Raw genomic sequence first — 13,212 nt, 5'->3', positions numbered from 1 at the left:
AGCAGCTTGGATCAAGCCAAGGAAGTTTCGAGTCATCTTGGACTAGAATACATGGATTGATTGAGTTGCAGCACAGCTCCGTTAAAGCCTCATTGGAGAAGAGTTTATTGGTAGTGCAGCACAACTTCAAGCCAGCTGAATTCAAAGAGTTGCGAGGTTTCATATCTATAAGTGCGTTAAATCATGTCCTCGCCCAATCGAAACGAGCCAATTCAGTTGGGTTTGATGATTCAAATTGTGGGTGCGCTATTCGACGCACACATGGTATACCATGTGCTCACCAGATTGCGCGGTACAGGGTGGAAGGTCGGCCCATTCCTCTCGACTGCATAGATCCTCATTGGAGGAAACTTGATATTGTGCCTACCCCCCCCGTGCAGCCAATTTAGTTGAGTTGTGATGCAGAGTTAGATTTGATTGCGCTACGATTCAAGAAGTTAGATGGGGCTTCTCAATTGTAGATGATCAAGAAGTTACGAGAGATTGCAAGTCCAGATAGTACACCTCTTTTAGAGCCTGCAAAACGGAAGACCGGTTCACGTGGGCGCGCTTCAATGAAGGTTGATACGTCTACTCGACGTGACCCGTCTGCGTTTGAGTTGGTTCTATCTGGACAGGATAGTTATTCACCTGGTGTTGAGAAAGTTACCATCCGCAATCCATCTACTCAGATTCAAAAGAGGCGGCCCAAGCAAAAGGTAAGTACCAAATATTTATTTCCTTACAATAGGTATCACAACGTCTACGGGACGGTCCGTGCCGTGCCGGTATGTGATGTGCCGATACGGGACATGTCGGGACGTGCCGTGCCGAGATGTGCCGATACGGGACATGTCGGGACGTGCCGTGCCGAGATGTGCCGATACGAGACATGTCGGGACGTGCCGCGCCGAGATGTGCCGATACGGGATGTGCCGTGCCGAGATGTGCCGATACGGGATGTGCCGTGCCGAGATGTGCCGATACGGGACATGTCGGTACGTGCCGTGCCGAGATGTGCCGATACGGGACATGTCGGGACGTGCCGTGCCGTGCCGGTACGGGATGTGTTGAGACGGATAACTATTTGGATATTTCTGCCATTGTTACATATTTTCTATCATTTGATATTATTTGCAGGTTTTTCGTACTAGAGCCCAGTCACATACGCCCATTATCTATATTGATGCTATTCCTTCTGCCTTGAGACCATACATCCAGCATATCAAGGATGTAAAAGCTGATGGGAATTGCGGATTTAGGGCAATAGCTGACTTACTGGGATTTGGAGAAGATGACTGGGTGCGTGTTAGGAAGGATTTATTGCAAGAGTTGCAATGTCATTCGGACCACTATCGCACATTATGTGGTGTGGAAGGGACGATTGCTGAGATCACTCATGCATTATCATATTATGATGATTGTCCACCATATGACAGATGGATGACTATGCCGGACATGGGTCATCTTATAGCATCCTGCTATAATGTTGTCCTATACCATCTCTCGTTGCAACAATGTCTGACCTTCCTACCTCTCCGTTCTGTGCCAGTACCTCTTCTATCCCGCAAAGATATCGCTATCGGATTCGTAAATGGAAATCATTTTGTTGAGGTACTACGTTCACAACACTTGCGAATATTTAATTTTGCTTATTTAATTTTGCTTATTTATAATTTTGTAGCTATTAATATTTTCTTATTTCTAATTTTGAAGGTGTTCTTGTTGCCGGGACATCCCGTTCCGCCAGTAGCGACCAACTGGCGAAAATATCATCTTCCTTGTGCTACCGGATGGGAAAATTCATATGAAGCCCGGATTCAACAGTTCAAAGAGAGCATCTCACCTAATGTTATAATTAGCGAGACAGTAGAGTTAGATTGATTGTTTATATATGTACAATTTTTGAAAGTTGTAAATTTTTTTGGGCTCTTAGAGTCATGTACTGTGAAACTCCATCATCAATATAAATCAAAAAATATTTGTCTTCGCATTGTTAGATTGATTGTTATGTGCACTGTTATATTTGTGTAAAATAGAACGGGCCAGGCTTTACAAAGATTACACGTAAATGTACCAAAAATATATATTTTTCATTAATATCAAAGGCTTTACAAAGATTACAAAGGCTCCATCATCAATCCCTATGATGCCGTCGTCGACGCGTGTACTGCTGTACGTCCGAATGAGAGGGTGCTGGATCCGAATGAGAGGGTGCTGTACTCGGGCCAGGCTCATCACCCAGAAGTAACTGATGCATCTGACAAATAGCATGAAATAGGTGCCCGGCACCTAGTGACGTTGCCTCGGAGGGACCCATCCGTACAATGTCGGTACTGATACCGAGTGCATCTGCAATACGCCGCCGGTGCATGTCAGCATCATCATGACCTCCCCTAGCTCCAGAATGAGTACTCGAGCGCAGATGAGGAGGCTGAACTGCAACGTGCGTGATACGGAGATACCACTCCATGTATCCCGGTACGCTGTCTGATGGCCGGGTAACTGGGTGGCTCCTGCTCGCCTGGCTCAGCACGTGGTCCTCCCACCGCTCCCAAAGCTGATCCATATAGGAGTAATGTATCCGGTACGAGCCTGCTGTGGAACCTCTGTTGGCTCGCGTAGGGGCTAGTGGCGCTCGAGGGATGGTCTGAATACGACCAAACTGTCTAAGAACCCTTTCTGGATGATAGGGTTCTACGATATCAAGGCACTTGATGGAGCTACTAAAAAATGCGATATCAACATATGGGCGATCTCCCCGAAGCCGATGATGGGGATCCCAAATAACCTGCAAAACAAAAAGTCCATTTCAGTTTTATACTATATCGCATATTAAAAGTACTGACAAACACAAGCAAATGGTAATATGATACGTACCTCATCGATGCTCAAAAGGTCCAATGACTCACGTAGAACCACTAAATGGTCCATCGTGGTACGGGATGGAGTACCGGGCATCCAGCGGTGCACGCGGGGACTGGCATCAGTATACTCAAGCGACGGGTGAGGACTGAGTGCTGGAAAATGCTCATAAATCCATGCCTGCAGAAGCGTCATATAACCACTGATCTGTCTCACTGATGACCTCGACGCAATCCCCAACTGCCGATACAAATATGCTAAGGCAGCTGTACCCCAGGCATATGTGCTCACCCTATCCAGATCCCGCAGTAAACACAGATACGCTATAGGCACCCTGGTCCCACTCTTATCAGCAAAGAGTGTGCAGCCTAACAAAAATAACAAATAGGCTCGTGCTGCACACTCTATCCTCTGCTGGCTGTCTCTATCAGATACAGAGTGAAACTGAGTCCTCAGCCACTCCATCCTCACAGACTGACCGCGCGATGACAGTACCTCCTGACGCGCGTCTCCAGCTGACACCCCCAACAACTCCACAAGTAGCTCCTCAGCATCCCGATCACTCATCCTCTCAGGAGAAACTGCTACTGAGGCACCTGCGACAGGAATCCCTAAAATGGCGGATACATCATCCAACGTGATAGTGATCTCGCCAAATGGTATATGGAAGGTGTTCGTCTCGGGCTGCCATCTCTCTACGAAGCCCGAAATCAGAATCTTATCGATGAATCGATAAGAGCACTGTACTAACTCTATGAGGCCCGACTGCCTCAATAGTGCTTTGAACCTGGTATTTGGTTGGTTTGAAGACCACCACTTCCATTCACCAACCTTGGCAGTATGGTTCATGCACTTTAGTGGAGCCCGTTCCTGTAATATAAATGTATAATTACTACTACTTTATAAAACATCAATAAACAAAATATAATGCTATAACAAATAAACAATACCTGTTGCCTCCAGATGGAAGCTGCTATATGCGTCCTGAAACTGATCAGGACGGACTCATCCTCTGGACCTCCTGGACATGGTCCAACGGACTTATCGTCTTCGCCCCTAGCGGGCATATCATCATGCTCTGACTCAGGAGAGGGCGATGGCATATGAGCAGGCTCGGGAGAAGCAATCCTAGCACGACGTCTCCTAGCTGACGCCGTAGGTCTAACTCTGGCGGGACCGGGATCCATGTCTGAAAATATAGAAATTCAATGTTAGGCTATATCAAAGAAAATAATTCAATTGCATACATAAATGATAAATGATAAAACAAGCCAAAAAAGAAACAAGTTACTTCTTGGAATCTACATGATTGGGTTTTGTGATAAATAATTCAATGTTACTTCAATTGCATACATAAATGATAATTCAAAAGTATACGACTCGTAAACTCAAGATATAACTCAATAAAAGTATACGATTCGGTTGTAGCATAGCCCTACATATAAAATAATTTATCACCAAGAATTAATGAATCAGAGGATCTGTTCGGCACAAAATTCAGCACGGCACGCGATTTGGCACCAGAAGCCTTCTGTTCGGCTGCACAGTGCCGAACAGAAGGCTTCTGTTCGGCACTGTTCAGCCGAACAGAAGCCTTTTGTTCGGCGATCCAGTGCAGAACGATTTGGGGAGGCGGGGGGGGGGGGGGGGGGAGCTACCTCGAGGTGGTCGTGGAGGCGCCGGCGAGGTGCTCGTTGCTCGGGAGATGGCCGGGGAGGTGGTTCCGGGAGAAGCCGGCGAGGTGGTCGGAGATCGGGAGAATGCCGGCGACGAGAGGGAGAAGGAGGAACGGGGGGGTTTTGGGCGTTGGCGAGGTGCACTGCACCGACCGGCGACGAGAGGGAGAAGGGGGAGACGGAGGGGGTTTGGCCGCCGGCGAGGTGCTTGAGGCGAGGTTTTTTGGGCGGAAGGGAGAAGCCGGCGGGTGTTTTGGAGGGGAAGAGCGGGGTGGGGGGGTTTGGGGGGTGTAGAGAGCAATTTAGGTGAGGGGGTAGGGAGGGTGGGGGGTAATTTAGGAATTTTTAATTTTTTAGGGGTGTCCTTAGCAAATGGGGGGGTGTAGAGAGTATTTAATTTTTTTTAAATTTTTGGGGGGTGTCCTGAGCAATAGGGGGGGTGTATATAGAACCACCCGTCCGCCTGGCGCTGCCGCGGGACCCACGACAGGTCCGCCATCGTACGGCTCCCGTTCGATCCGCCCTCGCCGCTGGATTGATCCCACTTCCCGCTCCGAGACCCAGGTTTTCTCGGGAGCCCGCTGGATTTGATGCTGGATCGTGCTTCTCTTTCGCCTTTCAACGCCCCTCGGATCCCCCGCTAACTCTCTTTCTTCCGTTCCCAGTCGCCGGTTTCTTCGATTTTGTTCGCGTTTACGATATATTTCTTGAGCAAGTCTCGAATTTTTCCGCGATTTATAGCCGGAAAGATCGCCTTTTGGATGTTGGTAAGAATCCTCAGGTACTCGATTCGCAACGCATTGTATTGGAGTCTTTCAGATTTACCTAATTTTTGGTAATAGTTTGGTGTTTTCGGTACTTGATTATTATGAGATCCTGTTTGATTTGATTAGGATTTTGGAGCAGTTTCAAATAAAATTATGCAAATTCGGATTGTATTTGAGGTTTTATAGAAGTTTTTTTCCCCTTTTTCTAGAACGATGTTTGAATGGCTGTTTGGGATTGCTCTCCATTAGTTCTGTTCGGATATAGTGTTGCAAATTTATCCTTTAGTATTATATGATTAATTCGCCACATTCCACGCTTTAGGTGATCTGGGAGCGAGTATTGGCTGTAGAGGATTATTGATTTGTGAGTTCAGGTGTTATAATTGCATTGTGATAAATCTGTTTTTGTTGTTGATAAGATGTTAGGGATTGTTTTCAAGTTTGGCTTTTTGCACAATTTATAGATCTTATTGGGTGCAATCTTATTTGTTACTTAATTCAGATATTGAAAGAAATTATAATGCTACTTCAGGCATGCTAGCTCCATTTTAGCGATGCAATATCTATGACAGCATTGGTGCGAACGGGAATTCCATTTTGAGATTGATTCGATGATTCAAATTCTTAATATTTGAACCCTTTCTTTTTGAAAGTTTGTAGATATCATTGAATTAGTATGTTTGATTGGTCACCTTCAGTGTGTCTCTGTGCTGCAAAAGTGTTTTAAGAAGGGTATCTAGTCCTCTTCTTTCCCAAATGAGGAGTGTCTCTCCATTTGGATGATGCATGTGCTTCATACTCCCAAATATTTAGTTGGGATTTTTATCAATATTGCTGTCATGCTTCAGCTGTTCTTAACATTGTAGATCATGATTGTTCCAATCAGATTTATGGGTGGAACTCTATATTTTTCTGGCCCTTAAATTTGTATTTTATTTCTCCTTTTCCCGAGTAATCTGACCTATAATGTACCATTACACAGCCATGCATGAGTATCCAGGGATTGCTTCAGCAGAAAACCATACTGTTCCTGTTAGTTCTAGCATATATGACATTACTGGTCTTTTATTTGATTCATATGTTTCTGTTCACATGCTTTCATGGTCCGCAATTTGTTTCCATTTTTGTTTCCTTTTTATTTTGGAAGGGAATTTTAACTTAGGGGCAACTATTTCTGTCGCTCTTATATGTTTCTTGCTTTAAGGAGGACTAAAATTATTTTGACTTTGAATTTGTAGGTTATCTTCCCTTTGCTGGTGCTATGACTAAATTAAGGGTTCTGTGGTGGATTGGATGATGGATAGCATTTTTTTATTGTAAGATTGTGCATTTGAAGTTGCATGACGTTCTCTAGAGATGGTATCTGCAAATCTAGGTGTTTTCCATTATGTGCTGGACCACATCTATGCAGCTTTTCTCCACCGGACAAAGTTAAGTACACCATTTTTCTCGAGGGGATGGGGAGGGAGCAAACTTGATCTGTTGGAGAGAATGGCAAAGCAGCTGTTTCCACAGGCTGCTGCCCAGAGCTGGCCACCCAATCTGGTGCAGCCTATCTGGAAAACAGTGTGGGAGACAAAAGATGCTTGCCTGAGGGAGGGTATTTTCAGGACTCCATGTGATGAGGAACTAATCAATGCATTGCCTCCAGAGAGTCACAATGCAAGGGTTGCTTTCCTTGCACCAAAGTTTGTTCCACCTCAGAAAATGGCTTGTGTGGTTCACCTAGCAGGTAATCTAATGCCTTTTTGTTGGTTTCAGAATGTGTCTATGACCATGTGATTATGTCGTTACAGTTCTGTGCTTTGCTGGAATAATAATGTGGAACTAAAATGGCAGAGATTTTAAGTTGGTTTGAATCATTTACATCCTGAGGCATATTTTCTGCTTGAATCTCAGTCATTGATTTATTTTACAATTGTTTTTTTACCAATACATAGTACATTCTGTCAAATATACATACATTTGTGAGTACATACTTATGTATGTATGTATGTATGTACGTATATATATATATATGCTGCAGATTTCAGTACTTCACTTCATTTTTTTGTTGTCAAAGTAGCCGATTTTTCTGATAAGTATCTTCTTATGTTAGTTGTTTAAATATCATCCACTAATCTTTAGGTCTGTTAGGCATTGTTGTTTCCTAGTAGGAATGTTTTAGCAATATTCATTTGCATAATACAGCTCTGAGAATCTGGCCTTTTTTTTCTAAGGAAGTAGAGAGAATCTGGCTTATGTTATCACTATATATTTACAGAACATTTAGCACATGTTTGTAAAACCTATAAATCACACAGCTTCCAATGTTTCTGTTGGCGTTTCCTTCAGTCATCCTATCTCAGCTAGATTTCAGTCCTGAAGTGTTTCCTTTGGTCAGATAGTTCCGGGTTCCATTGATTATGCTGCTGTTGAAGTTTTGATGTGCAATTCACTTGGGAACATCCAATTCTCTTATTTAAAAGCTGTTTTCACAAACCTAACACTTTAGTGTGATTGTATATTAAAAGGAATAGGTGGAAGTTCTTTTGATGTAATTATTGTGTTCGGTAAAGTGAAATAGTTTAGCTCATGAAGAAAAGTGTTTCTATAGCAGGGTAGATGTTAGCTGTGTCATCTGATCATGAGAATGTGCTTGAGGCAGGCATGATATTTTAAAAATAAGTTTTTGCAAGAAACAATTTTTATTTTTGTATTTTTTATTGTGTTGCATTCCTTTATCTCTATCATCTGCTTGTGCTGTTTTATCAAGATGTGAAATTTTTCTTATGGCTCAGCAGCATTTTTTTATTTTCAATTTCTCTCAAGCACATAACCAGGTAGAACAGAGTATACCATAGTACTTAAAAAGGGCAAGGCATTGAAATTGCCCTCTTGCATGCGGGTAAATGTGTTCAGTATTAGCATTCTTGCTCCAATTTCATCCATTTGAGCTCATCTATGCTTTCACAATCATCGCATCTCTCTTAGCTGTAAAGAAAAATAGTTTAGCCCATGAAGAAAAGTGTTTATATAGCAGGGTAGATAGCTAGTTGTTTCATTTGATCATTGGCATGCGCTTGAGGCAGGCATGATATTTTAAAATTAAGTTTTTGCAAGAAGCAATTTTTATTTTTGTATTTTTTGTTCTGTTGCATTTCTTTATCTCTATCATCCGCTTGTGCTGTTTTATCAAGATGTGAAGTTTTCCTAATGGCTCAGCAGAAATATTTTATTATCAATTTCTCTCAAGCATATAACCAGGTAGCACAGTGTATACCATAGTACTTAGAAATGGCAAGGCATTGAAATTGCCCTCTTGCTTGCAGGTCATTGTGTTTAGTATTAGCATTCTTGCTCCAATTTCAACCATTTGAGATCATCGCATCTCTCTTAGCTGACTACAGTAGCCAACAAGTTTTTTTTGGACTATTCCATGAAACATGGCCCACCCTTGTTCTTAACTAGACAAAATCCTTTCACTGCTGCAATCCATCACAAGAATCTGCTGCCTGACTAGGAAACATATGTCACTTATAAAGTCATTGTTACCTTGACTTATACTTGGACATAAACATATTGATGCTTGTCAATTTTAATCTCAACTGTTCTGTACTGTTGACTTAATCTTCGATTACCAACAGAATACCCCAAACAATTCAGTTTTACTGCCTCAGTATGTGACTGTCCTTTTTGCAATTCATTTATCATGTAATTTATCTTTAAATTTCAAATTTACTGGTTAAGGAACAAAAAAAAATTGTTGTATCATGATAATGCAAATAGGGATAAGGACTGATTCATGTAAATCTTGACTGGAAAGGATTTTCATATCGGCCCTTTGTTCAAACCTTAATAGCATACTGATATTGGAAACTGACTGCTTCTTGTTGGAAACATATACAAAACCGATTTGCAGTTCTGAAGAAAATATAAGAAGCATTTAGATTTCAAGATGTCTACCATTGCTGGGGCTCGACTTTTTACGATGACACATGACAGTGGAAACTTCACAAATACAACAGATTCTAGAAACAGCAGCAACTAGAAGAGGCAGTCTTCTACCTGAAAGATATACCAATTAAATAACCCTTTTATAAATCAGCTCCTTTTATTAACTGTCAATAAACTGATGTATTTGTTTCACAATCCTCCTGCTAAGTTGCAGTTTGCAAAGGCTGCAAGATTCCATTTTGCTGCCCTCCTCTTCAACCCAAACACCATTCAAATTGTTGAGGAATGTGCAAATGGAACTTGGAGCACTTCAAGGCATTCCACATATGAGCACAGACCTCTCCCATATAGCCCTTTAAACTGATAAAGATAAGATGAGATTTGCTCCTTTTCTATATACCAGATAGGCAAACTTCCATCACATCTTGAATATTATTTTAGGTAAAAGTCTATCTCGGTATTATTGTACAGGCAGGTACCTGAATTTTCCACAGAAATGTTGAATTACACATCATCACCTTCTAAGATAGAAATCAGTGCCTGCCTTTGATGAGGCATACAAAGTTTTTGTAGCAAAATTAGTTTTGGCCGCTCAACTTTGGAAGGGTTTTAAGGACAAATTCATTAAGTTTCCCATATGTAAGATATGTCATCTGTGCTTAATTTGAAAAGAATCTTTTACTGACACTTCCAACGTGGTAGCACATGGAAAAAGAGTTAAGTAACATCTAGGGGAGTACTGCAATTGCTCATCCATTCAAAATCTAACTCTGTTTTTGCTTCTCCCCTTATCCAGCATTATACCTTAATGAAATCTGGCTTCTATGGCCTCTCTTTGTAGAATTGCTGTCCCATCTCTTTTCATACTATACAAACTCTACCATTAAGACAATGTCAATCATCACCATATGCTTGTTAATTGTAGGATCTCTCTGACTTCTAACTTTACACAATTAATCGCTCTTGGGAAGATGTAATCCAGCCCAAATGTCAACCTGCTTCTGCCTTTTCTCCATTTCTTAGAGCTTCTCAGCCATTCCCTACCTAAAATATATGGATAAGTTTGTAAGTCAGATTTGGCACGAGTCATTCTGCCACTAACTAACCAGAAATCTCTCCGTCGCTTGTCTTTCTGCTACTGAACTCTTCACCATATGATCCTAAATGCTGTCCTCAGCTGTCAATTTCTAAATGAAATAAAGTCTTTCATCAGAAAATGTATGCAGTGCATCACCGGCACTTTGCCATTCATAACATGCTTGGTAGGCATGTTACTCTTTTACTCATATAATAATGCAAAGTTGCATGAAATTTTGAAAACCTTTGAGCTGTTTGATATGGGCATGGAGAAATATCAGTTTGAGGAGTTGATTGTTCTCTGTTCAGTATAACAATGCAAAGTTGCATGAAATTTTGAAATCCTTTGGGTTGTTTGATATGCACATGGAGAAATATCAGTTTGAGGAGTTGATTGTTCTCTGTTCAGCATGATCTTCATTTTAAGATTCCCTAGTGCCTAAACATTTCCAAGAAACAGTCCACACAAGACATTAGGGCATGACCTATGAAATTGCCAGGAGTGAAGGTGAACCAAAGGAATACGAGGTAACCCATCTGAACCATTAGCTGTTTTGGGAGCAACTTTTCCATAATCTGATAACTAGGGTGCAGGAAGAGGCACAAAAGCTTTTCCCCTCACTAATTCATTTAGTACATGAACAATGTTTTTAAGTATATTTCTTGCTGTGCTTTTGTTCCACATCTTTGGAGCTTGCAGCATTCATTTTTCATGAACTGAGATGACCTATTTGGAATATTTTAGGCACTGGGGATCATACTTTTGAGCGACGGTTGCGACTTGGTGGTCCATTATTGAAGCAAAACATTGCAACTATGGTGCTTGAAAGGTGAGCAGTCTTGCATGTCTACTGTTTACAAATTTAGATGTCCTTGAAATGCATAAACTGTGCTTTTCCTTTTTTTTTTTAAAAAAAAAAAGATTTTAATCTTCGCTACCTGTGCTACAGCCCATTCTATGGACACCGGCGTCCTAGACTGCAGTGTGGTGCAAAGCTTCTATGTGTGAGTGACTTGCTACTGTTGGGAAGAGCTACTATTGATGAAGCCCGGAGCCTCCTGCACTGGCTAGAGGTTGAGGCTGGTTTTGGCAAGACAGGCATATGCGGGCTTAGCATGGGTAATGAAAAAAATTATCTACTATCACTCCTTGGGCAAGTGGAATTGTTTAGTGCTGTGAACAGAGCCTGCTTATGCCTCCTGTTGTTGACAGATTGGTCCTAGACTCCTAGTTCTCAAGTATTGTAGTACAACCAATTTTCAAAAGTTTAAATATTCTTTGGTATTTTTACTAATCATGAAAGTTTTATTTCTTTATTTTGCTAAACAAATGTTTTCTTGTTTTTAAACTTGTTTAATTTTGTCTCTTTTTTACTTAGCACTAGCCTCATGTTTTTGTTGGTAATATGGGAAATTTCCAGAACTTCTGCAATAGATGTGTTGATAATTGCAGGAGGTGTACATGCTGCAATGGTCGGATCTCTGCATCCTACACCAATTGCCACACTACCATTTCTTGCTCCACATTCTGCAGTAGTGGCTTTCTGTGAAGGAGTCTTCAAGTATGCCACTGCCTGGGAGGCACTAAGAGAAGATGCAGCGCAAAAGACTGGAATGACACTAGAGCAAGTTAGAGAGCGGTTGCGGTCAGTTTTGTCCCTGACAGATGTTACTCGCTTCCCAATCCCCAAAAATCCTCAGGCAGTCATATTTGTTGCTGCTACGGTAAGTCCATCTCTTCTTCATGCCATTATATTATTTGTTCCTGCCATCATATGTTCCATATTCATACCTCGCAATCTTGATCCACGTATTATTTCACCTGCCTTTGTTGAAATTTTGGAGCACCTTTTGTCATCAGAATGTATTTATCATAGCCACTGCTACACACACGCACACACACACATAGGCATATAACATACATGTACATCAGTACATGTGTATGTACCTACATTTACATACATATATACATACATATGTATGTATGTGTAGGTCGGGCAATGTCTCTGTGGTAATCTTGAGTCTCTTGGTGGTGATTTATTGAACTTTCAGCAGATAATAATTGGTTAGAGTGTCAAAAAGCTGTACTCTTACCTCTCAAATGTATGAGCATAGGGATGCATGCTTCCTGTTATTTGTTGCTGATGTCTCTTCGGCGGTTGCACGTTCAACTATTACGGTGTGATATGCTATACCCATTCTTTTCATCGTCTGGTGCACTGTCTTCAGTCAACTTATCCTATGTATTCTTCTTAGAAAAGTTGTAATACAGATTTAAAATTCTGCTAATTTTTATCAAGTTCTTTCAAATTTTTACAACTTTCTAAGAATGAAAGGCAAAGTTCTCTCTGTAACTTATGCTTCTTAGTCATCTCTGATTGATCCTGTACTCCTTCGCATGGCTTACAAACTACCTCTTTTTATTTAGCCTGACATAATTCTCTTGACCTTAGGATGATGGCTACATTCCGAAACATTCTGTCCTGGAGCTTCAGAGGGCATGGCCAGGCTCAGAAGTAAGGTGGGTGACCGGTGGGCACGTCTCATCTTTTCTTCTCCACAATGATGCATTTCGCAAGGCAATTGTTGATGCTCTCAACATGTTAGAATGGAGAGAATTGTAACTATAACCAGTTGTTCCAAGTGGCCCTGGCTCATTATTCTTCTTTAGGAATTGATGTGTTGCGATGAGATGTAACTTCAACATTCACAATGGCTGACATCCTAGCTCCCTTGAAAAGGTGGGAGAAGAATAGGGGAACTGGAGCTGAATGGCTCAATTGCTTGCTTGCCTAGTTTAATTCAAAGGCACTTTCCCTTGATTCAAAGGGAATGATGTACATGAACTTAAAATATATCATGACCAGTTGACGGCACAAATAATCTTTAGAAGTGATCAACTATATCTTTTA

The 13,212-nt window shown here is 41.5% G+C and overlaps 2 protein-coding genes across 3 annotated transcripts; both read left to right on the top strand.

Moving 5' to 3' along the window:
* Positions 1-465: 465 nt before the first annotated feature.
* Positions 466-1,951, top strand: LOC149768308 (uncharacterized). Its single transcript, XM_089928971.1, has 3 exons — positions 466-698; positions 1,120-1,593; positions 1,696-1,951. Exons 1-3 carry the CDS (start codon positions 555-557, stop codon positions 1,861-1,863), a joined length of 786 nt encoding a protein of 261 aa, XP_089785097.1. The 5' UTR covers positions 466-554; the 3' UTR covers positions 1,864-1,951.
* A 3,045-nt stretch (positions 1,952-4,996) lies between these two features.
* LOC103705375 (uncharacterized) lies at positions 4,997-13,212 on the top strand. 2 transcript variants are annotated; one of them, XM_008789064.6, is made up of 6 exons: positions 4,997-5,287; positions 6,526-7,019; positions 11,046-11,130; positions 11,251-11,420; positions 11,754-12,025; positions 12,754-13,212. In XM_008789064.6, exons 2-6 carry the CDS (start codon positions 6,644-6,646, stop codon positions 12,922-12,924), a joined length of 1,074 nt encoding a protein of 357 aa, XP_008787286.4. In that variant the 5' UTR covers positions 4,997-5,287; positions 6,526-6,643; the 3' UTR covers positions 12,925-13,212. The 2 variants fall into 2 exon arrangements, with proteins under 2 accessions (XP_008787286.4, XP_008787285.4); XM_008789063.6 differs by having other exon boundaries at positions 5,083-5,301.

Source organism: Phoenix dactylifera, chromosome 2 (genome assembly GCF_051530095.1).
Source record: "Phoenix dactylifera cultivar Ajwa chromosome 2, Ajwa_hap1_PhDact_Kaust_v1.1, whole genome shotgun sequence".
NCBI lineage: Eukaryota > Viridiplantae > Streptophyta > Magnoliopsida > Arecales > Arecaceae > Phoenix > Phoenix dactylifera.
Note: the sequence above shows the minus strand (reverse complement) of the source record. Positions and strands in the feature narration are given on the sequence as shown.